At 42.0% G+C, this 21,395-nt stretch overlaps 1 protein-coding gene and 1 long non-coding RNA gene across 5 annotated transcripts in view; one reads left to right on the top strand and one right to left on the bottom strand.

The window, feature by feature from the left end:
- The first annotated feature begins 1,731 nt into the window (after positions 1 to 1,731).
- IL15 (interleukin 15) overlaps positions 1,732 to 21,395 on the top strand; it is an 83,844-nt gene continuing 64,180 nt past the window's right edge. The window contains exon 1 of one of the 4 annotated variants that reach the window (XM_030563817.1): positions 1,732 to 1,750. Coding sequence is in view for 2 of the 4 variants with exons in the window: in XM_030563813.1 (XP_030419673.1) it covers positions 2,528 to 2,558 (31 nt within the window). In the remaining 2 variants the exon portion in view is untranslated. Of the gene's footprint in view, positions 1,751 to 1,985; positions 2,559 to 12,676; positions 12,825 to 21,395 lie in introns of those variants that run through there. The other 3 variants (XM_030563813.1, XM_030563814.1, XM_030563816.1) reach the window with 3 other exon arrangements.
- LOC115652149 lies at positions 12,409 to 14,352 on the bottom strand. Its single transcript, XR_004000563.1, has 2 exons — positions 14,318 to 14,352; positions 12,409 to 12,682 (listed from the first exon to the last, which is right to left on the bottom strand). It is a non-coding gene; the product is annotated as an uncharacterized LOC115652149 (long non-coding RNA).

Below are 21,395 nucleotides of genomic sequence, written 5' to 3'. Positions count from 1 at the left end.
TCTCTCCTAGGTTGCTTCCCCTTCACACGAGCTATGCCCTTCCCTCAGGGCCTGCAGCCTGGCAGGTAGTAGGCTAGAGTTCCCTTCAGCTTCCCCAAGCCTGCCCTGCCCTGCCCTGCCCCACCCCACCCCACGTGCTAGTTTCCTCACATAGGAAACAGACATTTACTCTTTGAAGGCCTGGGATAGACTCCTTGCACTGCTCTTGGGCAGCCTTTATAGAGGACCTAGTCTAGCCGATTGGCTGGCTCTAATCTTGGCCCTGATTGGCTTTCAGTAGGCCCTTCCCTTATTGGCTGCCATCCTGCACAACCACTCTGGCCTACTCTAGCCCCCTCTAGCATGGGGGTGCGGCAGCCACCCCACCCCACCGTCACATTGTCAGTGGGCCCTTCTTAACTGATTCCGAACTGGGCAAGGCCTCTGTGCAGCCAACCAGCACCGTTGAGGTCTTTGAGACAATCCATGCTACAGCACAGATCAAACAATAGTACACACTGTCGAGGAGTGCCCGCTAACCAAATTCAGCAGTGGGCTTCAAAAGCTGCATTTGGCCACTAAGAACACTACTGCTTGGCTTGACAAGTACACAAATGCTAAATAAATACTACTCTTTACAAAGTGACATTTGAGCCTCTTAACTGAAACAGACCTGAGCAGGAACCCATACAGATTTCCTTCTGGAGAAGCCAAGATACTGCTTATACAGTCTGCACAGCCAGGCATGAGTTTCCAGGAGAGGATGAGATTGGAGTTCTGCTCTTAGGTTTTTCTACTAACTGGTAATAATATTTTTGTATAGTTCAGAACTATTATTAACGATCAAGATCTTGTATCTGTATGCTAGGAAACAGATAACTATAATTTCCTAAATGTTATAAATGGAGTACCTGAGAGAGTGCCCAAGGTCATTCCAGGCAAAGGTGGGAGAAGAAACTAGGTTGCTAATGTGACAGAGCCACATCTGCTGTATCACACTGCCTTTTAAAATGAATGTGCCAAATCTATAGGCTGAAACCCATTGCTCTCACCACTAGACAACACTCTGCTGCTCCCTGAGCTAAGAATAAGAACTGAGGTATCTAGGTAAACTTTGGCAGTCATAGGATGTTGGCTGTGTCCCCTTCTAATGATTCTCCCTCCACTCAGAGGATAACTGCCTACTTCTACTATATTACTAGTTACTCCTTGAGCTTAAGTGAAAGAGATGAAGCTGAAGGTCCTTGGCACAAAACCATGCTGGGAAAATGGTAACAAGGACCGTTCTAGTTCATATACACAAATTGACAGAATTAAGATTCTACAGACAGGACATGCCATAGTTATGCTTAATTTCCCAGTATTTGACTTTGCAAAGTTTTAAGTGTAGATTTTAGTTAGCAAGAACTTAAATAAATAAAGCCTCCCTTAAAATTGCAGTTATTGGGTAATACCTGCAAGACAGGTTTCAGAGTAGCAGCTATTAGTCTGTATCCGCAAAAAGAAAAGGCGTACTTGTGGCACCTTTGAGACTAACATATTTATTTGAGCATAAGCTTTCGTAGGCATCTGATGAAGTGGGCTGTAGCCCACAAAAGCTCATGCTCCAATAAATATTAAGTCTCTAAGGTGCTACAAGTACTCCTGCTCTCTACCTGAAAGACAAGCAGCTAATGAATTTCAGAGCCTTTCCTCTAGAAGTCTCCAGCTGAAAGCTCAGTAGTGCTACCCTGGGGATAAACAGAGGACCTCCTGCCCTGGAGCTGTAAAGGTTAGTGCCTTTTCGCTAGTGCTAGCTTTACACTCTTTTTGAAGATGAAATGCATGGTTACACTCACTCACATTGTTTGCTTATTAAATGTGCATAGGACATATAGCTGCACAAAGCTCACCACCTGTGCCTTGTCTGCCCTGGCACCGCTTTAGTGGGGAAGGCAGCAGGAGGCACCGCCTCTCTGCCCCGCTCTGACGTCTCAAGAGGTTCCCTCTTTGCTCTGCCACCCATTCTCCCCTAAGGGCCAACTCTTTGCCCAAGTGGGGGCTGCTTTGCCAGAACGCCTCCTGTTTGGGGCGCAGGGACTGGGAGGAGAGTGAAGCAGCCCGCTATGGTGAGGTATTCCCAGGAGCCCCGTGCAGCGCTCTTACCGGGAAGGGACACAATTTGGCTGTGCAGGGGGGAAGGGGGTTGCACATTTTCCTTCCCCTTTATGGGCTGATAAACAGCTGGGTGTATAGCGGTGACAGCGCAGGACGCCGAGTGGGTTGTTAACCCCCCCAGCCTGCAGGTCCCTGGCATTCCCGCCTCGCCTCGCCTCGCCTCGCCGTAGTTTTCTTTTCTTTGCAAACCTAACAGCGTGACGGTGCGTAGAAGGAAGAATTCCCAGCCGTATTTCCTGGATTAGCTTCAGTCTCAGTCACAGCTCGAGCAACTGACCCCTGCTGAGGTTTAACTAGTCTTCATTCGTGTCGTAACAACCGAAAGTAAAACTGGACTGGGCGGGCTGTGGGGAGAATGTGATTTGCTGTCATTGGTGGCAGCTCTCCACTGATGCTTTCTCTGCAGACACGTTCCCAGACTTGTGAGTATTTTACAAACTTTAGTTTAGCAACATTCATCGGGCGTGTGTTTCTTATTTGTTTGTATATGATTATATCTTAATGTTAGTGAAAGGAGGACTGTGTTCTGCTTAACTTTTAGGTGTATCTAATCAGTAATTTCCAGTCCTACATCTGCCTCTGATTGCTCCACCGGTGTTTTTATAATCTCGCAGTCACTGTTTCCTATTAAAACAAGTTATCTCCCTTGCTGCTTTGTGAAAGTTATGCAAACAGGGAAAATCAACTGTAGTCATTGAATGTAATTATACAGAAAACAGTGCAAAATACATAAAGTAAACATTGTGAGAGGAAGAGAAGAAAGTTCCAGTAGTCTCCGGATCTACTTTTAATAATGATAGGTTAAATAGAGGCAGAAGTGTGCGGTTTTTTAATTGATGGGTCTTGAAGTAGTTTAATGAGAAGGTGTAATTAAACATCAAAATGTATTAACATAGGACCCTACAACCTAGATGAAGTCCTATTGAAGTAAAGGATGCTGGGGCATGTAGCAGATTCCAATGTTAGGACTTTGCTCTTAACTGGCCAATATGCTTGATAGGGCAAATGCGGTAGTATTTCTGCACTTTAAAAAAATGACTGTTGTATTTTCCGTTTAAAGATAGTCAAGTGGCATGGGTCACTTTTTTTATGCCTGCAAAATTACTTGGATAAAATCCACAAAAGCAAGGAAATTCACCATATTGTGTCCAGGCAATGTCTTTGAGGGGATCTCTTCTTCTGCGTCCAGCCTGTATATCTATGCCTGGTTCTTTTAAGATATATTCTAATATGGATTACAATGTCAAATATAGTGGAACATGCTAGTGGTTCCTTGTTATAATAATCCGCTTATGTTATGTGAATACCTGTCAAATGATCAGAAACGTGGCAGTCCCTTTGGCCATTATTTACATGTTTCCCTGTATTTACACGTCCATTTATTCCCTCCTGCAGGATAGGTGAAATAAATATAAAAGAGATTCCTTTTCATTCTGACCTAAAATAAAGAGACACTCGATATTATAGTATAAATTAGAATTTAACCTTGAGAGGTTGTTGAGACAAATGTTTTGGCTAAATTTTAAAATAGTTGGGGCAATTTATAGGACTATTAATGACATTTTAACTATGCAAACTAAAATAATAAATGGAAGCAAATCTCATGCTTTGTGGGATAAACTGATAGAAAATCCCATCTGAATCCCAACAAGCTATGATCTGCACTGTGCAACTGACGAGTTGCAATCTGAAGTTCACTAGCATTGCTCTGAAGTATTGGACATAAAATGGTCAGACTTGGTGTAGCAGTGTATTGTAAATAACTTTGCCTCTGAGATGTGTCCTCCCTCTTCAATTGACAGCTGGCTTTGTGAGAAGATATGTAAGCAAATCTTGAAGCTGTACAGCAATTAATTTTATGCCAAACTTTAGAACTCTGCCACCACAACATCTTAAACAGTTATAAGTCTTCAATTTGTTCTGTAAGTGTTGACTGCTCCCCTCTTCTATATGGTATGGAGAATGAAACCATGGAAAAGGAAGTAGGAGCTGTGCTGAACAGAAGCCTGGCTATGCTGCAGCATTTTCTTTTTCTCAATTTCAGCTCTCTCGAGTGCTTCTTTGCTTATAATTATGGAGCTCAGCTTCATGCAGCCTGGGTATTGTGGCAGGGGAGAATGGGAGCCAAGGAAAAGCTCCCTCCCACATGGGATATTGTCCTGTGGAACTTAGGGTTGCCAACTGTCTAATCACAAAAAACCAAGCACCATTGCCCCGCCCTCTGCCCCCCTTTCCCCGAGGTCCCAACCCTGCCCCTCCCCTTCCAAGGCCTCCCCCACTCAATCCATCCCACCCCAGTTGTTCGCTGTCCCCCACCCTCCCTCACTTTCACTGGGCTGGGGCAGGGGCAGAGGGTGTGGGCTCTGGGTTGGGAGGTGGGGCTGAGGGGTTTAGAGTGTGGGAGAGGGCTCTGGGCTGAGCCTGGGTCAAGGGTTTGGGATGTAGGAGGGGTTGCAGGGTGCAAGCTCTGACAGAGAGTTTGGGTGCTGAAGGATACTCAGGGCTGGGGCAGGGGGTTGAGGTGCAATGGAGGGTGAGGGCTCTGCCAGGGAGTTTGGGTGCAGGAGGGGATGAGTGTTCTGGGAGGGAGTTTGAATGCAGGAGAGGGCTCCAGGCTGGGGAGGGGGTTGGGGTTCAGGAGAAGGTGCAGAGTGCAGGTTCCAGCTGGGAGGTGCTTACCTTGGATGGCTTGTGGTCGGTGGCGCAGCGGGGTAAGGCGGACTCCCTGCCTGCCCTGGCCTCACACTGCTCCCAGAAGTGGCTGGCCCTTCCCTGCAGCCCTTGGGGGTGGAGCAGGGAGCTCCACATACTGCCTGCATCTACATGCACCACCTCTGCAGCTCCCATTGGATGCAGTTCCTGGCCAATGGGAGTTGCGGAGTCGGAGCTGCAGGGGAGGCAGAGTGCAGAGCCACCTGCCTCTCTCTCCTCCCCCAGGAGCTGCAAGCCACTTTCGGAAGTGGCGCGAGGCCAGGGCAGGTAGGGAACCTGCCTTAGCCCCACTACGATGCTGAAGTGTCAGCGCCTAAAATCTCCCAGTCTGGTTTCAGTAGCCTCTGGGAGATAGGGTCAGAAATCAGGAGGGCTGGCAATGCTAGTTGAACTTGTGTTGCAAAATGCATCTAAATTACTGCTTCTCAGAGACACTATGTAGGGAATATGGGTGTTTAGATTTCACGGGGGCAATAGTTGGCAAGGCAGAACCAGGGTTGTTAACTCTTGTGATTTTGGCTGGGGCCACAGCCAATCTACTAGTCAGGCTCCAGGCACCAGCGAACGAAGCAGATGCTTGGGGCAGCCAATGGGAAGGAGCGGCATGTCCAGGTTTTCGGCGGCAATTTGGTGGTGGGTCCCTCAGTCCCTCTCGGAGTGAAAGACCCACCGAATTGCTGCCGAGGAATGAAGTGGCGCATTGAGCTGCCACTGATTGCGGCATTTTTTCCCCCCTTTGCCACTTGGGGCGGCAAAAAAGCCTGAGCTGGTCCTGCTAGTAGTGATGGGAGAAGCTCCAGCCTTCCCATGAATTTCAACTCTGTCTTAGGGAAACCACCATCTGATGGGCTGCTTTCCCCACTGCCCTGCCTCAGGGGGAAGAGTGGCTCTGCAGGCATGCTGCAGGAAGCAGCAGGACTTTCCCCGGCCCTCACTACCATTTTCACAGAAGGAGAGGGGAGAAAAACAGGGAGCATAAAAAGCCCAACAGCTCAGAATGGCACTGCTCCCTCCGCCCATCTTCTTTTGTGATCAGTGGGGCAGTTCCTCTGCTTCTCAACTCTCCTACCTTGCAACATCTGACCTGGGAAGGGACAGAAGGGGGAGAAGAGGGACCCTATCGCAGCTCACCTCAGGCCTGGGAGAGTGAGAAGAAGCTTCCTAGGAGCTGCAGGAGGGGCAGGGATGAGGCAGCAAGGCAGAAGTGGGGGTGAGAACTCCTGCAACAGGGACCAAATGCTGAATATTTCTGGGAGCATTGGCAATGCTAATTGTCACATAGGCACAATGGGGATGGACAGGAAGCAGGGCTACCCAGAGGATTCAGGGGCCCTGGGGCAAAGCAGGGGAGCTGCGGCACTTGTACTCACCTGACGGCGGTCCGGATCTTCGGTGGCATTTTGGCAGCGGGAGGCCCTTCAGTCGCTCCGTGTCTTTGGCAGCGCTGAAGGCCCACCCCGCGCTGAAATGCCGCCGAAGACTCGGACTGCCGCCGGGCCAGGGCTCGCGGGGCCCCTGCGGGCCCGGGGCAAGGGCAAGTTGCCCCACTTGTCCCCCACCCCACGGGAATCCCTGGCAGGAGGAGGTCAAAAATCAAGACAGACCAAAATACATTAAAAATCATTTCATTTTGGTGGGTGGATGGGGGTCGGGGTCGGGGTCATGCTCATGATTGTTTAACATTTGAGGCTGGCAATACTGGGATTGTGCCTGTTTGTTTACTTTGTAAAATAATGAACGTATTTGTTTATTTAAAAAAAAAGATTCTGCTCTTGTGAATTTCAGCAGACTGCTTGCTTACAAAAATAGATGACACATGCAACAGCTGAGGGCAAAAAAAGGCTTAATTTATCAACAAATAAAATTCTGACGCACAGTGTCTACAGAGACCAAGGACAATGTCATTGCAAATCATAATAATACAAAAGAAGGAAAATAATGTTACACTAACTCATACTAATAAGGATATTTTAGTGTGCAGAGCTAAATATATATATATCTATATATGGTTGGGCAGTTCTGCTTCTTGTTTTTCTATTCAGTGATATATTTGGTTAGTCTCTGTTAACTGAGCCATAGTTTCTCCACTTGGTATGATGACTCCATCTATAAGAATCATCATTTTTCCTGCTAGGCATAATGAGTCTTATTTAAAACTCATCAGAGTTGGACCCAGGCCCTGTGGCTGCCTTCCTAATTTCTTGCACAAGCCAGCTGACTTTAGGAGATTTCAGAGAATGGAAGCATATGCTCCGCCATAACATATGAAACCATTCACTGATGTTGAAAACTGATGCAGTAAGCCTTAGCTAGAATTGATAAGAATACGGAAATGATGATTTCAAAAATTTCAGCACAGATTTGAGAATTACTGATTTGCAAAATACAATTGAGAAATACGAATGTGTTATAATGAATGGTTTATATGGCTAACAACATCTCTTAGGCCAATATCCTCCACATTGTGTTTACAAACAAGCAGAAAGCTCCTCTTGTTAAGACCTCTAGCTCCAGGGCCATTGCCTCACTACTATTTCAACCCGGCTGGCAGCAGAATAGTAAAAATAAACAATAGTTCTTGTGGCCGAGTCAGAAGAAACAGGGGTCTTGACCTGTAGGCACTCTCCTTCTACTGTCTTCATATGCCTCAACAACAACAACCTGAGTCCAACAAATTCTACAAGCACTATTCATATGCAAGTGAATAAATAATTATATGCTACAAGGAAAGCACCCCTTTGGACAGCATGGAGGACAAGGTTGTAGAGTTGAAAAAAATTAATGTGAGATGAAAGACATTTCTGCCAAAAATTTAAGGCATGTCTCATGTAGTAGCTGGAGCCTGCACTCTGCACCTTCTCCGGCACCACAACTCCCTACCCCAACCTGGAGCCCACTCCTGCATTCAAACTCCTTCCCAGAGCCCTCATCCCCTCCTGTACCCTCATGTAGTCCTGCAGCCCCTTAAGCATGTACATCACTGTAAACATCTGCCTAGTCCATGAAGTCAGTGGGACTACTTACGTGGTTAAAGTGAAGCATGTGTTTTCAGGACTGGCACTTTTAATTTGGAAACAGTGCCCCAGATGCATTTCTTTCCTGCCTGGGGCTGGGCACTTTGCTGGACCTGCAGTTCATTTCTCTCCCTTTCTGCCTACTAGGCTTTCTGGACTGGAATGATTCTGTTTCTGTTCTCTGCACAACACATGGATTTCCTAGATGGATGGCTGCACCAACAGTGAGGTGGTCATCAGAAACAGGGCACTCAATTGCTACATTACAAAATGTGGAAATTAAGAGATCAGCATATTTTCAGCAGCATTAAGGAAGGAATGAATGGCTGCTCAAATTAGGTGCAAAACTGATTGCAGAATGACAATTTTCTAAGCTTTTATATGACATACAATTCTAAAAGGTCAGCCAGATGTGGCCTTAAATAAAAGGGGCTGTTTATCACATTTTACTCCAGCTAAATCACTGGTTGACATTAAGCATAGACTCGGACTTCTAGAAAATATTAGTTATTTGGCTGCCAAACAACTGTAAGTAACTCGGCACTGGAAAGTTCAAAAATCTAGGAAACTTTACGGAATAGAATTTTTAGATATTTCAGTATACTGACATTTCACAAGAATAGATGATTATGTGTGAGGAAAAGTTAAACTCACATGTGAGCCTTTCACTACAGAGAGAATGTGCGCTAACTTATTGTAGAGTCTCAAACAATACATTTTATTGATAAAATTAGCTATGCAGCCTCCTTTGTATGACAGCATTCCATCAGATCTCTTAGAACAGATTTTACTTAGAACAGATTGACATCTAAGATTGGTCAAATTTTGCACCTACTAACTTTGATTAGATTAATGTTCCACTAGCTTAGATAATGCTATTTGTGAAGGGACATATTTGGACTTCGACTAACTTGTCCAACATTTGGCTAATGCCAAGGCAGGAGACCTATCACAATTAGTGATGAGGGTGAAAACACTGGCTGTGAAGAACAGGAAAATTGATTTGTTTGGCAGAAAGGAAAGCATGTTCTGTGCTATGAATATAAGCATGCTCATCCATTCTGACAGGAAGAATATTTGGTGAAGGGGTACATTGAGGAGATATTGAGTGCAGAGTGCAGTGGGAACACAAGATGTTTAAGTGGATCCCAAATCCTGAGCTATGTGCCTGAGAGAACCCTGCTTACCTCCCACTAGGCCCAAGCCCTTTGGTTTCCTTCTACAACCTTTGAGGAGATAGGAATTAACTTGAGAAATAGATGCCACACTCAAATGTAAACCACTTATCTGGGCAGAGACAAAAACTCAGCTAGTACAAGGAACTATTCAGGGTCCCTATGAGGAGCCACAGATCTCCCAACCACAGCAATATTACGATGTCATGAGTCACCAACACGTAATCACAGATTAATACACTCTAACTCTATTAACAGCACCCCTCCCCTGCTTTGGTCCCAGTCTCATAATTCCAAAACCGGGTTTGTGGTTTGTGCTTGGAGCCATGAGTCCCAGTTTCTGCTGTGTTTAGAGATGTAAAATTTCCAGAAAGTTTGAAGGCATGGGGGGGGGGAGTTTTGTTTTTTTTCCAGAAGAAAGGAGAATATCTGCCATAGTTACTTGTTTCTCAAAACTAAACTTAATTTACTTCTTTCAGAATCAGATGTATTATTTATAAGTTAGTTAACATATAGAAAGTACTGCTAGGTATATTTATGAAATAAGTATAAATTCCTTACTTTGAATAATGACAAATATATCTAGTATATAGTAGAGATGGAGCTGCATCCTAAGGTACTTAAATGTATTTTTCCCCCTGTTGATGCCTCTCTAAAATAGGAAAAAATGTTGAAAGTAGAAAGTATCAATATTGTTGACTGATACACAAAAAGGAAGGCTATCTCTGTAGAACTCTGAAATAGTATGTACATAGAGACCTGATGTTCCAATGCAGATTCAGAGGAAACTCTTGCCTCTACAGAAAAAGCTCAGGAAAAGACCATCCTTATGCATATTCATTATAATGTAGTTAACACAGGACAATAGTAAGGACCAACAGTGAAGTTGGGTGTATATCCAAACTTTAAAGTAAACATCAGACTCTTTAATAATGCATTATCATCCTATATTGATGGTGGTGACCTAGGATCCTATTTTTGACATCTCTGACTCAAGGAATATTTCCGAAAAACCTCTGAACAACATACTAACCCACAGAAACCTTCCTACCAACACTACAAACAAGATTCTGGGTGGACGCCTTCTGAAGGTCAAAACAACAGACTGGACTTCTACACAGAGTGCTTCTGCCAACGTGCACGGGCTGAAATTGTGGAAAAACAGCATCGCTTGCCCCATAACCTCAGCCGTGCAAAATACAGTGCCATCCAGAGCCTCAGAAACAACTCTTGACATCTCAATAAAAAAGGCTGACAAAGGAGGTGCTGTTGTCATCATGAATAGGTTGGAATATGAACAAGAGGCTGCCAGGCAGCTCTCCAACACCACATTCTACAAGCCATTACCCTCTGATACCATCTACTCAAGAAGCTCCTTGAAAAAGCAGAAGAGCCAATCCGCACAAACACACCCCTAGAATCCTGAGCAGAGGTATTCTATCTGCTACCCAAGATCCATAAACCTGGAAATCCTGGATGCCCCATCATCTTGGGCATTGGCACCCTGACAGCAGGATTGTCTGGCTATGTAGACTGCCTCCTCAGGCCCTGTGCTACCAGCACTCCTACCTATCTTTGAGACACCGCTGACTTCCTGAGGAAACTACAATCCATCAGTGATCTTCCAGAAAACACCATCCTGGCCACTATGGATGTAGAAGCCCTCTACACCAACATTCCACACAAAGATGGACTACAAGCCATCAGGAACATTATCCTCGATAATCTCATGGCAAACCTGGTGGCTGAACCTTGTAACTTTGTCCTTGTCCATAACTATTTCACATTTAGCCACAATGTGTATCTTCAGATCAGTGGCACTGCTATGGGTACCCACATGGCCCCACAGTATGCAAACATTTTCATGACTGACTTAGAACAACACTCCTTCAGCTCTCATCCCCTGACACCCCTATTCTACTTGCACTACATTGATGACATCTTCATCTGGACACATGGAAAAGAAGCCCTTGAGGAATTCCACCATGATTTCAACAATTTCCACCCCACCATCAACCTCAGCCTGGATCATTCCACATGACGGCCACATAAACATCACCCTATACCGGAAACCTACTGACTGCTATAGTTACCTACATGCCTCCAGCTTTCATCAAGACCACTCGATCCATTGTCTACAGCCAAGCTCTATGATACAATCGCATTTGCTCCAGTTCCTCAGACAGAGAAAAACACCTACAAGATCTCTATCGAGCATTCTTACAACTACAATACTCACCTGCTGAAGTGAAGAAACAGATTGACAGAGCCAGAAGAGTAGCCAGAAGTCACCTACTACAGGACAGGCCCAACAAAGAAAGTAACAGAATGCCACTAGCCATCACCTTCAGCCCCCAACTAAAATCTCTCTAGCGCATCATCATGGATCTACAACCTATCCTGAAGGACAATCCATCACTCTCACAGATCTTGGGAGACAGGCCAGTCCTTGCTTACAGACAGCCCCCACCCCTGAAGCAAATACTCACCAGCAACCACACGCCACACAACAAAAACACTAACCCAGGAACCTATCCTTGCAACAAAGCCCATTGCCAACTCTGTCCACATATCTATTCAAGAGATACCATCATAGGACCTAATCACATCAGCCACACTATCAGAGGCTCGTTTACCTGCACATCTACCAGTGTGGTATATGCCATCATGTGCCAGTAATTCCTCTCTACCATGTACATTGGCCAGACCGGACAGTCTCTATGTAAAAGAATAAATGGACACAAATCAGACGTCAAGAATTATAACATTCAAAAACCAGTTGGAGAACACTTCAATCTCACTGGCCACTCGATTACCTACCTAAAAGTCACAATATTACAAAAAAAAAACTTCAAAACCAGACTCCAACGAGAGACTGCTGAATTATAATTAATTTGCAAATTGGACACCATTAAATTAGGCTTAAATAAAGACTGGGAGTGGATGGGCCATTACACAAAGTAAAACTATTTCCCTATGCTTATTCCTCCCCTCCCGCCCAGTTCCTCACATCTTCTTGTCAATTGCTGGAAATGGGCCATTTTGATTACCACTACAAACAGTCCTTTTTCTCTCCTGCTGATAATAGCTCATCTTAACTGATCACTCCCCTTATAGTGTGTATGGTAACACCCATTGTTTCATGTTCTCTGTGTATGTGTATATATATATATATCTTCCTACTGTATTTTCCATTTCATGCATCCGATGAAGTGGGCTGTAGCCCACGAAAGCTTATGCTCAAATAAATTTGTTAGTCTCTAAGGTGCCACAAGTACTCCTGTTCTTTTTGCGGATACAGACTAACATGGCTGCTACTCTGAAACCTATCATATATTGAGTAAGTGTCATGATAGTAGGCAAAGCAAGCCATCCTATAAGTAACAATTATACTAATACTTAAACAGCTTGGTTACTAATATAATCTTGTAAATGTTAGCATAGCTCAAGTTTTTCCTTGTGATTTCTCTATCAAAATCCGTTTGTCTGAAAGATCCACAACTTCTGATTCTGGACTCTTCATTAAACTGAAGATTTGTCCAAATTGAAATAGGCTTCTCAATGTTTTCACATTAGCTGTGATTGTGTTTGTATATTTCCATACGTTGACCTGTTTCTTTCACATGCTGTAGAAGATGGAAGAATCTAAAGTAAACGAGAAGCAAGAGGAATCAAAGATTGTTTGTACAAAGGCCTTGCCATCATGTTGTAGGAGTAATATGCTTGGCAGATTCCCAGACTGCACTCCTGGACCAAATACTGGAAGAGATTCTGCAACATTTGAAAAGTACTTTTCCAACATCTGGTCTAAGTGTGTTGCTTGTTTAAGAATACAGTCAAATGCTGTAACAATACTATCGTCATTAACATTGCTACTTTTGATCCAAGAAGTTTGCAACAGCGTGTATTTATTTCACAGATGGGAAGAATTTTGTTACAAATCAAGTCCTTCACTTTTACTTCTTCCTGACTTGTGAGTGGAGGTGCACTTAAATTCTCAAAACAGTTAACTTTATTTTTACTATAAGTTGAGGAATGTCTGACAAAATTACTTTGATTCAGATACAGTGATTGCAGAAGCAATCGGCTGTAGAATCTTCAGAGAGTTCTGCAGGTGAACCCAGAAGATTTGACAGTGTGTTGTATCCTTTTAAATACTTTGTTCAGTTCTCACTGTTTCTTGAAAAGATTTTTGTTTATAATAAACTGTCAAATGACATCACACTTCTCCATTTTGTTTTGCTAGAAAGTTTCAGCATTACCATTTTATTCTTATCATGCTTTTCATCCAATTCTTAAAGATTGCAGCTACAATATGAGTAGTTTAAATTTATTTTATAACTTCTTTTGCTCTTACAAAGATATTTTCCAATATGCCAACCTTCATGAAGAAGCAGGTTTAGGCCATAGGAAGCACAGCCTGTTGCAGTATTATGTGGATATTTTTCCATTAAAATGTCCCTTGCTGCTTTCATATTAGTGGCATTGTCAGTCATCAGAACAAATACTTTCCTACTTCCAGTCTTCTTTAGTACTTCACATATTGCACTAATATACTCGGTAGTATGTCTGTTCTCAGTAGTATATGCCTCAATAGTATTCATCACCATGTATTTTTTTAAAAGGTTTCCATGCCCCACTTTGGACTTACGTTCCGCCCTCCATTCCTGTTTCCATTAGTGTTGAAGTTTGGTGCCATCGGCCATTTAAAAAAAATATATTTTTTATGTTTGAATAGGGGGAATGTTGCATCTGTGATGGATTGGATCACAAAAGCCCCCTTGGGGCTACCAACTGATGTACCAAGACTACTTCTGTCCCTGCTTTCTCTGCCAGCTTGAGGCTCCAGCACCCTGTCTTGTTGAGCCAGACATGCCAGTCTGCTCCAACACAGACCCAGGGTCTGAACCACATGCCCAAAGCTGCAAACTTAACTGAAAGCAACTGAAGAAGTGTTCCTGTCTTTAACACTCAGATACCCAACTCCCAATGGGGTCCAATGCCAAATAAATCGGTTTTACCCTGTATAAAGCATATACAGGGTAAACTCATAAATTGTTTGCCCTCTATAGCACTGATAGAGAGAGATGTATCAGGTATTAATACACATTCTAGGTTAATTAATAAGTAAAAAAGTGTTTTTATTAAATACAGAAAGTAGGATTTAAGTGGTTCCAAGTAGTAAGAGGCAGAACAACGTAAATTACCAAGCAAAATAAAACAAAACACGCAAGTCTATGTCTAATACAGTAAGAAAACTGAATATAGATAAAACCTCACCCTCAGAGGTGTTCCAGTAAGCTTCCTTTTACAGACTAGTCTCCTTCTAGTCTGGGTCCAGCAATCACTCACACCCCCTGCAGTTACTGTCCTTTGTTCCAGTTTCTTTCATGTATTCTTGGGTGTGGAGAGGCTATCTCTTCAGCCAGCTGAAGACAAAATGGAGGGGTCTCTCAGGGGTTTAAATAGACTTTCTCTTGTGGGTGGACACCCTTCCTTCCCCCTGTGTAGAATCCCAGCTACAAGATGAAGTTTTGGAGTCACATGGGCAAGTCACATGTCCATGCATGACTCAGAACTTACAGGTAGCAGCCATGGTTCACATGCTACTTTGAACATCCTCAAGTAGACTTCTTATGTGGATTGGAGTCTTCCAAGATCCATTGTTCGTTATGTTTCTTGATTGGGCAGAGATATGTTTACAGAGATATGTTACATGGCATATGTAGCATAAAACATGTTCCGGTTATGTCATATATACATTCATAAGTATACTTCCATAAAGCTTTATGGGGTGCACCGTCACAGCGTGCTTGTGCTTTGATATGTTTGGTTGATTGTTTAGAGAAAAAGGTTGAAAGAATAGAAAGAGAGGCCTTAAAGATTAAAAAAAAAAGAGAGAAAGATTTGGTTAGGTTTAGAGGACAAAAGGAAAGAAAGATTATTAAATAGAAGAAAAATTATTTGGTTAGGTTTAGTAAGGTGAAATGATTTTAAAGGCCTAGTTTGGCATGTTATTAAAGAATAGAATGAGAGACCTTAAAGAACAATAAAGATTTTTGTTTTTAAATGGGTTAGTTTGAAAGAATAGAGGCAAGTTATTAAAGAAAAGAAAGATTTTTGGTTAGGTTTATTAAGGAGAGATTTTAAAGGACTAGTTTGGCAGGTTATTAAAGAATAAAAAAACTGAAATAAATTTAAAATGTTTATTAAATACAAAGTTAGGTTAAAAAGAACACATGGCAGAAAAAAAGGAACTTTATAAAGTGGAGACTGTTTAGTAAGCACGTGGTAAAAAGTATAACGGAAGGTTAATAGGAAACCATTTAAAATATTGAATATAAGGGTAGGTTAAGAAAAGAGCATTGAAAAAGGTTAAATAAAAGAGAAACTTATAAAGATAGATTAAAATGGAAGAAAAAGGGAAAAGAAAGGCAGTGCATGGATGAATCAGAGCGAGCGAGAGAGATCTTACCCTTGTGACTGTTCCTGGGGAAAGAGAGAGCTCCCAAGGCTTACAACCTGTCAGGCTAATTATCTCTGCCTTTGAGTCAGACCAATCAGATGTTGTTCTGTAGCTGCATTATAGAATACATTTTCTGGAACCAATCCTGTAGTCCCAAGATTTTTAAACAAGAGCCATCTCCCTCCCCTCCCCTCCCTTCCCTACCGCCCTTTAACTGCCTTATCTAAAAAAAACAGACCCCAAGCATCTTTTCTGCTATGTAGTACTTTTACATAGATGCTTTAATAAAGGTTAAAACCATAAGCCCTTAGTAACAAACAGTTTTTAAAAGTTTTCCCTATGCTTTTGGTGAGGACAATTTGAAGCTGCAGCAAAAACGGCTTTGTTAGCCAGTGAATAAGAGAGAAAGAAGGCTGATAGATGCCCAGGACATAGAGATAAGAAGTTTGTTTCTTTTCAAACTCTTGAACAAAAGCAAATAAAAGTTATATCAAGTCTTGTAAAGGAATAAAGCTCTATTTTATAATCACTTGAAAAGACAAGCCTATTTGAAGAAACAGCCCTTTATTTATAGGTATTTTAATAAAAAAATGAGCATGCAGAAATACCCCAGGGTTAAAACCACAGACAACCAATTTATCAAAGTAATTTATAGTAATAAAAAATGTTTTCTCCTGTGCTTTTTCTAACATTGGTTTTCTAAATTAGTGGATTAGAAAAGAAGATCTCTTTGAAAGACAAGCCTATCTGAAGAAAGATCCCTTCTCTTAAAACTTTTACATGTGTTTCAATAAAAAATGAGCATGTAGAAGCACCCCAGGGTTAAACCCACAAATCCTTACTAACAAAAAGGGTCTAAAGCTTTTCCCTACATCTTTAGTGAGGACAATTTGAAGCTGCAGCAAAAAGCAGCATCTGTGAGCCAGTGGATCAGAGATAAGATTGCTTCTTCCCCTACTTTTTAACCAATAGAGGTAAAAGTTATAGTAAGCATTGTAAAGGAATAAACACTTTAAAAGACAAGCCTATATGAAGACACATTCCTTCATTTAACATTTTTACAGGCATGTTTCAATTTTTAAAAAAGAGCATTCATAAACATCCCAGAGGTTTAGTAACAGACACTTTATATTCCCTTATTCTGGAAACCGGTGGATCATAGAGAAGAAGTTTGTTTCTTCCCCCACATTTTAACGAATACAAGTGAAAGTTATATTAACCTTTGTAAAGGAATAAACACTTTAAAAGACAAGCCTATTTGAAGTAACAGCCCTTCATTTAGCACTTTTACATATGCATTTCAATAAAAAATTAGCATTCAGAAACCATCCCAGGGTTAAAACCATGGACAAACTGTTTATAAAAGTAAATTATAATGATAAAAAGGTTTTAGACTAACATTGGTCATTTTTTAGTGAGGGCAATTTGAAGCAGCATGCTTTTGCTGCAAAGCCACTGTTAGCAAAAACAGCTTCTGTGAGGGAGTGGACCAGAGATAAGAAGGCTGCTGCTTCCCCCACTTTTTAACAAATACAAGTGAAAGTTATATTAAGTTTTGTAAAGGAATAAATGCTCTAAAAGGCAAGCCTATATGAAGATACAGCCCTTTATTTAACATTTTTACAGGTGTGTTTCAATAAAAAAGGAGCATGCAGAAACACCCCTGAGTTAAAACTACAGAACCGTAGTAACAGCTAGTTTATATTCCCCTTATTCTGTAATCCAGTGGATCAGAGAGCAGTTTATTTTCCTCCTCACTTTTTAACAAATCCATGTAAAAGTTATACTAAGCTTTCATTTTCTTAGAACTTATAGATTTGTTTCATTTTTTTTTCTGTTGCATTATAAGAATGTCTTTGTTTCTAAATGTTTGCATCCCATGTGCTGAGACACAGGTACAAGTTCCTGTGTTTGTTTTGGGTCCATAGATTTTATTAAAATAATACATCACAGGCTGGAGCTGTGGCTTTCTCTATGTTTTAAAAACAGATAAGACTAATTAGGTTAGCCAGCAATCCATGCACTATAGTCTGCCTTAGCAATGCTTTAGGGGTCAGCCCTTCAGTTTGCTTGTTGTTTTACACAGACTTCTTTTCTAACTTTTATTTAATACTGTTAAAGTTTTAACAGATGGTGAGATTACATTGAAAGACACGTTGTGAAAGTTCTAAAAAGTATTTTATGCCATTTACTGATTGTAAAAGACAAAAAACATCACTTTGTGACAGCATGAAGCTCAGAGATAGCTTATCGGAAGAACACCCCCCCTTGACTCCCCTCCCATACTTTTAACACTTGCTAAACATGCAGTGTTTCATTATATTAAATAAACATTTTTTTAACATTTAACATGAAAATACAGGATTGACTGAGATGGAACATAACATGACCCTTTTAAAGGATATTCTGTATGCAGTGAGGCCTATTTGAAGTATGTTCGTTTGTTTTTTTTAAAGTTTAACATGAAAAAGCAGTATTGACTAAGCTGTAACAAAACAAGGCCACTCTTAGGGACATTTATAGAAGTTTAGTTAACTGAAAAAGGCTTAAGATACTAGCCCATCCGTTTAAAAATAGTAGTTTTAAAGTACCAAAACTGAACTGGCTAAGAATACGAAAACTGGTAATTGAGGGGAGTTTACATGTGTAATTTTTTTGTTAATTTTGTTTTTTTTATTAAAACACATAAGATTGTTTGTTTGTTTTTTAAAGTTTGGATTTATACAAAAAATACAAGACAAAATTAGCTTATGTAAAAAAGTTAGCTTTTTTTTTTTTAAACAGAGATAAGGAGTTAGCGCCCCCTCCTTCACTTTCCCCCCTCTCCAGCCCACTTTCTTTCTTCTTTTCTAATGTTTTTTAAAATCTAAACTAAAGATAAACAAATTTTAAAAAAACAAACCACAGCCACAGTGATCAGGCCATGGGGTAAGAAAACTGTTTTGAGTTTTAGGTGGAATGTTGATAACTCTTTTAGTGAAAGTTTGTAGGCATTTTGTGTTAGTTGTTATGCTTTAGCACAGGCAAGCATTTGTTCATCACCTGGGCTGTTCACCGCACAGCCTCTAGCATGTAAGCTGCTCCCAGCTATGTGAGTGAGCACTTTTGGCCAGCTGCTGCTTGGATTGTGGAACTGAATGACTGTAACCAATATCTCTGGTCCCAGACACAACCCTAGGAACCTCTGTCCTGCAGTGTCCAGTTATGCCCGCTGGATGCAACAAGCTTATATGAGTTCATTAATTTAACAAAGAAATTGATATGTACCAGGCTTGTTATCCCAAGGGGAATCTCTGACACAATCCACACTAAATGCACTGCTTCAGGTAGAATAAACAAATTTATTAGCTACAAAAGATAGATTTTTAAGTAATTATAAGTCAAAGCATAACAAGTCAGATTTGGTCAAATGAAATAAAAGCAAAACAGGTTCTAATCTGATTTTAACACTTTCAGTGCCCTTACAAACTTAGATGCTTCTCACCACAGGCTGGCTGGTTGCCAGTTACTTGGCGATGGTGTCTGTAAATGGAGGTGGAAGAGAGGGAACATGGCAAATGTCTCTCCCTTTTATCATGTTCTTTCTTCCCTCTTGGCTTTGTCCCCCAGGCCCTTCAGAGTGAGGTGAGCATTACCTCATCGTAGTCGCAAACTGATCAAGGGAAGAGGGGGGATTCATTCCAGAGTCCAACAGATCCTTTGTTGCTGTCCTTTGTTCCTGTGAGTCTGGCCTGGGTTTGTCCCAAACGTGCCATGATGAGATGTGAACTGCCCCTCAGGGTATAATTCCTCCCTCCCAGACATTTGTCCACCCATTTGTAAGTACTGCTAGTCAAAGAACCCCATTAATTTTGTATTACACGTTCATATTATAGCTGTAGAAAAGGCTTGCTCAAAGAATATCTAATGGGTAACTGGTATGATGGTCTTAATGGTTTAAATGCTGCCTGGCAATAATTGTTTTCAGTGACTGATAATGGAGTACCAGAAGCCTATATCACTCGTGTCTGAACTTGGTAATTTTTTTGTTGATATTCAGGTGTCATCTTGTCTATAAATGAAGTCATTTTGGAGTTTTTTTTGGATATGACTGGTTAAGATGCCTATTGTTTTCCTGATGGCTGAACTTGAGTGTACAATACTTCCAGCTGATGATGTCACAGAAGCAGGATCATAAACATTTATTGCAAGTGCAACCACTGTCAGTGTCATCTACTTTATGCTGTTCTTCTTTGACCTTTATTTCCACTCATGAAAGATAGTTTAATGTCTGCAGGACATTTCATACATGCAAAAATGGGTTTGGTCATCCTGGTTAGCATTTGGAAATGCATGTTTCATTTGGCAGTATTTGCAAAATACACAACCTTTTTTGTCTGAATGACTTTCAGTATGGAAATACTTCCATACGTTAGAAGACGGTTGCAGATGGTCTGAGGAAGACAAAAACAAAAAAACCAAGAGCTCCTCCCCACCAGGGCAGTTAGTTCCTCCTGTGGACCTCTGGGTCGGGACTCAGAGCAGGATCCATTCCAGCCCCTCAAGATTCTCCACGACTCTTATCATCTGCCCCAGTGACTCTGCACAAGCAAGCAGGCAGCAAATGGTTCCCCTGCTGGATAGAGGGTGTCAACTTGCCAGTCCATTGCAGAGAGATAAGGTCTATTGGACGAATGGGCTGCTTCCCAGGGCTAGTCAGGAGGACAGCAGCTTCAGGGTAGCAACTGCTTGTCCCGTTCTTCTCACATTGTCTCCACACCAAACACCACTTCCAGGACAGAAGTCACTGGAGGCAAGCAGGCGGCAAGCCACAAGGAAAGGCCTCTGGACTCAGTCCTGTTCTCTAGTAAAATTGCAGCTCTCTACTGACTGAGGGTTACATAGATATATATGGTATATAGGCCTACTAGTATATAGGAATTACAATTGCCTAATACTGTAAGTTTTGAAAAAACTTCATTTCAAATATTAGTTATTGGAAAACATTTTGAACGACTCGAGTGTAGCAGTAACAATATTATTTTAGTATCAGAGGGGTAGCCATGTTAGTCTGGATCTGTAAAAAGCAACAGAGTCCTGTGGCATCTTATAGACTAACAGACGTATTGGAGCATAAGCTTTCATGGGTGAATACCCACTTGCATCTGACAAAGTGGGTATTCACTCACAAAAGTTTATGCTCCAATACGTCCGCATGTTATGCATCAGATGAAGTGGGTATTCATCCATGAAAGCTTGTGCTCCAATACGTCTGTTAGTCTATAAGGTGCCATAGGACTCTTTGTCACTTTTTAAATATCATTTTAAACATTACTCTAAAATTCTGTCACTGGTCATTCTGAGAAGAAATATAAGAACAGCTATACTGGGTCAGACAAAAGGTCCATCTAGCTCAGTATCCTGTCTTTGAACAGTGGCCAATGCCAGGTGCCCCAGAAGGAATGAACAGAACAGGCCATCATCAAGTGATCCCTCCACTGTTGCCCATTCCCAGCTTCTGGCAAACAGAATATTTCACAAAGTTTTTTTCAATTTCCCCCCAATTTTTCCATACCAAGCCTCTAGAAAAAAATGGGAAAAAAAGCCCAGTTTTGTTCTGACAGTTTCCAGATTATTTCCAGAACCTCACTTATCTAGCTGTGTTGCCTGTTGTCCATCCCCATGATCACTGTGCTGGTCAAGGCTGCAGTGTCTGGGCCATTCTCCTAGCCTGCTTCTGATGCCGATCCTCTAACTCTAGATTTAGGCTGTATGTAGGTCTCCTAGAAGCAGCAGCAACAGCATGTGCTTTCACCTAAGCTCTCTTCAGCCCCATCCCTGTGCCAGCGAATTGGCCCAGCACCAACCAGGTGGCCTCTCCCAACTTGGGGAGGGCAGAGCTCCCTCTATGCC

Source organism: Gopherus evgoodei, chromosome 5 (genome assembly GCF_007399415.2).
Source record: "Gopherus evgoodei ecotype Sinaloan lineage chromosome 5, rGopEvg1_v1.p, whole genome shotgun sequence".
Lineage (NCBI taxonomy): Eukaryota > Metazoa > Chordata > Testudines > Testudinidae > Gopherus > Gopherus evgoodei.
The sequence above is the reverse complement of the archived record's forward strand: the minus strand, read 5'-3'. Positions and strand labels throughout refer to the sequence as shown.